The 3,663-nt window shown below is 40.6% G+C and overlaps 1 protein-coding gene across 4 annotated transcripts in view; it reads right to left on the bottom strand.

Moving 5' to 3' along the window:
- Positions 1-638: 638 nt before the first annotated feature.
- The window catches only part of rargb (retinoic acid receptor, gamma b), a 34,778-nt gene continuing 31,753 nt past the window's right edge, over positions 639-3,663 (bottom strand). For all 4 annotated transcript variants that reach the window (XM_053653189.1, XM_053653188.1, XM_053653190.1 and 1 more), the window contains 4 exons: positions 3,370-3,546; positions 2,577-2,781; positions 2,322-2,480; positions 639-2,006 (listed from right to left, as the gene is read on the bottom strand). In XM_053653189.1, the coding sequence (XP_053509164.1) occupies positions 1,711-2,006; positions 2,322-2,480; positions 2,577-2,781; positions 3,370-3,546 (837 nt within the window). In that variant the 3' untranslated portion in view covers positions 639-1,710. The remainder of the gene's footprint in view (positions 2,007-2,321; positions 2,481-2,576; positions 2,782-3,369; positions 3,547-3,663) is intronic.

The raw sequence follows: 3,663 nt of genomic DNA on the forward strand, positions 1-3,663 counted from the left end.
GGCATGAAGCTGTAAATTCATTTCTGTCACAATGTGAGGAATTTCCTTCTTTCTTTCTTTCTTTCTTTCTTTTTAAAAAATCTGCATTTCAACATGTTTTTAATCTTCATGTCAGAATGATGGTGCGATCCTCTGGCTTTCCTTCTTTGGTTTAATTTTGCTCAGACAAAAGGACAGTTTTCTTTAAAGAACAAATGTTTTTTGTTTTTTTTTTGACTTGTTCTGTCACTTTGGGGTTTTTTCAGTCCACCATCTTGAAAAATGGCTGGTTTTTCCCTCCGATGGCTAAATCCAAAATAATTGATGTCACGTGACATTCAGTGACTCAGAGCACAGCCGAGAACTGTTTTTTTTCATCGGTTATCAAAAACTAATACAGCGAGTCATATTCCAGCTCTTTAGCACTAATGCTAATGCTGCTAACACTAGCTAGCTAGCTAATATGAACTAACCTAATAGGAGTTCTCACAGGATTTGTATCATATTCAGAAACGTTTATCGTCTTTAATGCTAATGCTTACTAGCTAGCTAATACGAGCTAACCTGACAACATTTCTGACAGGATTTTCAAGTAAAATTCATATGTGTTTACTTCCCCCCCACACTCCCCCTCCCCGCTGATGTTAACTAGACAGCTATTGAGCTAGACGGACAGGATTTCTGAGAGGATTTCTATGTTACATTCATATATTCTTGTCGTCTTCACTGCTAATGCCAACTGCATGCTTTAACTGTAAGGATTTCAAAGAGGAGTTGAATCATATTAATACATTTTCAAAATGCTAGTTGGCTAATATGGAATATTGTAACAGAATTTCTGACAGGACATAACTGCATGATATTCAGTTTATCTTATAGTATAATGTTTATATTGTTTACTGCTAATGCTTGCTAGCTAGCTTATATGAACTAACATACTTCTAATGCTAGCTGGCTAACATGAGCAAACCTAAGAGGAGTTTTGAGTTATATTCATAAATGTTTATTTTTTCCCCTGCTAATGCTAACTGGATAGCTAACATGAGCTAACCTGAGAAGATTTCTAAAAAGTCATATTCATAAATATTTACTTTTCACCTGCTGAGGGAATTTTAAGTCATAAATAATGTTCATAAATCTTTGTCATCTTCATTGTTAACACTAACTAGCTGGCTAACATCTCTCTAATAATCAGTGTTGATTCTAACAAGCTAGCTAACATGAACAGCTTGGCAGGATTTTTGAGAGGATTTTTCATGTTCATAAATGTTCAACATTTTCAGTATTAATGCTGGCTAGCTGGCTAACATGAGCGAACCTGACAGGATTTCTGAGAGGAATTTTATATTTAATGTCTTTAATCATCAATGCTGATGCTAGCTAACGCAAACAGCTTGGCAGGATATCTGAGAGGATATATTCAGACATGTTTACTGCTAATGCTAGCTAGCAGGCTAATATAAGCTAATTTGACAGGATTTCTGAGAAGATTTTCATGTTATATTCATACATTCTTGTCATTTTCACTGCTAACGCTAGCTAGATTATCTTTACTGAGGCAAATCTGAGGGAAAATGTCTGATTAGAGTTTAATAACTGCTGAAATAAACTCTTGCTAGTGCACTCAGACTTTTGGACCTGACTCTGTGTGTGTGTGGGTGTGTGTGTGTATGTTTATGTGTTTGTGTGTGTGTGTGTGTGTGTGTGAAGAAAATCCAGATGTCGATTGTATCACTGCGCTCTACCCGTCGTGTTCTTCTTCTTCTCCCCCACGTCCACCTGCAGGATGCTCCACTCGTCATCATCCTCGCTGTCTCCTCCTCTCTCCCTCTCCTCCTCTGCGCATTCATCCTCCTCATCCTCCTCTTCCTCAGGGGTGGAGTGCTCATCCCTCTCTTGTTTAATGGCCTGGATGGCGGGAGGAGGAAGACTCTCCTCGTAAACCTCCGGGTTCTCCAGCATTTCACGGATGAGGGGAGGCATCGGGCCGGGAATCTCCATCTTCAGCGTGATCGCCCGTTCCGCACCTGTACACACACACACACACACACAGTTTGTTTAGCTAAATTTATAGTCTTTTTTTTAATTTCCTGTTGTTGCTCAGCAAAACGATGGCAAAAAAGCATCAACAGGCCAAGCATAAACTGTTATTTATGATTGTTGTCACGGTAACATTCCAAAATGGCTGACATAGTGATGCCCTGATGTAAGAAAATAACACACACCTCAGCCAGCCTCAGCCATCAGAAACAGGTATTTTTGTGCAAATATGTGAGTAAATGTGCTGAACACACAGTATGGATGTGTGTATTGATTATGTGTGTGTGTGTGTGTGTGGTGACCTTTAGTGCTGATTCCCCGCAGGTCAGTGACTTTCATCAGCATTCGAGGGAACATGTGCGGTTTATTGGGGCGTCGTCTTCTCGCGTAGATCTTTAGCGCCTCCAGTAGAGGCTCCTGGAGCCGATCAACCTTCTGAGGCTCCTCCAAATCCATACGGTCTAACACACACACACACACACAGTATAAATAAGTACAAGTCTCATACAGTAGTTTGATTCCTAGTTTAAAGATATAGCTGTGTTTTGGTGCAGAACCTCCACAGATAAGGCAGATGGCACTCAGGAGTCCGGTTTCGGTGTCGTCCATCTCCAAAGGAAGCAGCTGATCAGCGAAGGAGAAGACCAGGTCGGTCAGAGGCCCAAATCCAGCATTGTGCATCTGAGTTCTGTTCAGAGTCAAACCATCTGAGAAGGTCATGGTGTCCTGCTCAGGTGTGTAACGCGTACAAATCCTCAACATCTAATCACATCACACACACACACACAAAAGAAGAAGAAAAGTAAACAAGAAGAGGTAAATACAGTTAATTTTTAGTTAGTATAGCGCTTTTCTAGACACTCAAAGTGCTTTACAGTGTATGGGAGGGGGGTGGGGGTAATCTCCTAAACCACCACTAGTGTGTATTCTCCACCTGGATGATGCGACGGGAGCCATATTGCTCCAGAACTCCCACCACACACCAGCTATTAGTGGAGAGGAGAGAGTGCCCTAGCCAGTACAGAGATGGAGATTATTAGGGGATGATAGAGAAGGGTCAATGAGGGAATTTGGGCAAGACCCCAGGGTTATACCCTTACTCTTTACCATAAGTGTTCTGGGATTTTTAACGATCATCTCATGCTACTGAAACGTGTGATCAGACGACACTCTGAGGGATCTGATCATATAAATAAATAAAAATAATTAAGTAAATAATAAGAAGTAAGTATGTGTTTCTTAATATAGAGGGAAAATGGAGGGATAAATGAAGAGGACTGTAGAAATATGGAAAAGTGTGTGTGTGTGTGTGTGTTTGTGTGTGTGTGTGTGTGTGTGTGTGTGTGTTACCAGTATGTCGAGGCAGGCGGATTTAAGCAGTGTGATCTGGTCTGCGATGGTGAGGGAAGTGAAACCCGGCAAACGTTTGGCGAATTCCACGATTTTAATGATGCACTTAGTGGAAAGTTCACTGAATTTATCCCACAAACCCAAGTCCAGCTGGACCCTGTGATCTGCACTCGAGTTCTACACACACACAAACTTAAATATTAGACATTAAAATCTATAAACTATAAACATAAACTGCAGTTAAGGGAAGCTGCAAGTGATTTAGTCATGCTTTTGTGCTTATGTAAATGTTAA

The sequence above is a fragment of the Ictalurus furcatus genome, chromosome 21 (assembly GCF_023375685.1).
Source record: "Ictalurus furcatus strain D&B chromosome 21, Billie_1.0, whole genome shotgun sequence".
NCBI lineage: Eukaryota > Metazoa > Chordata > Actinopteri > Siluriformes > Ictaluridae > Ictalurus > Ictalurus furcatus.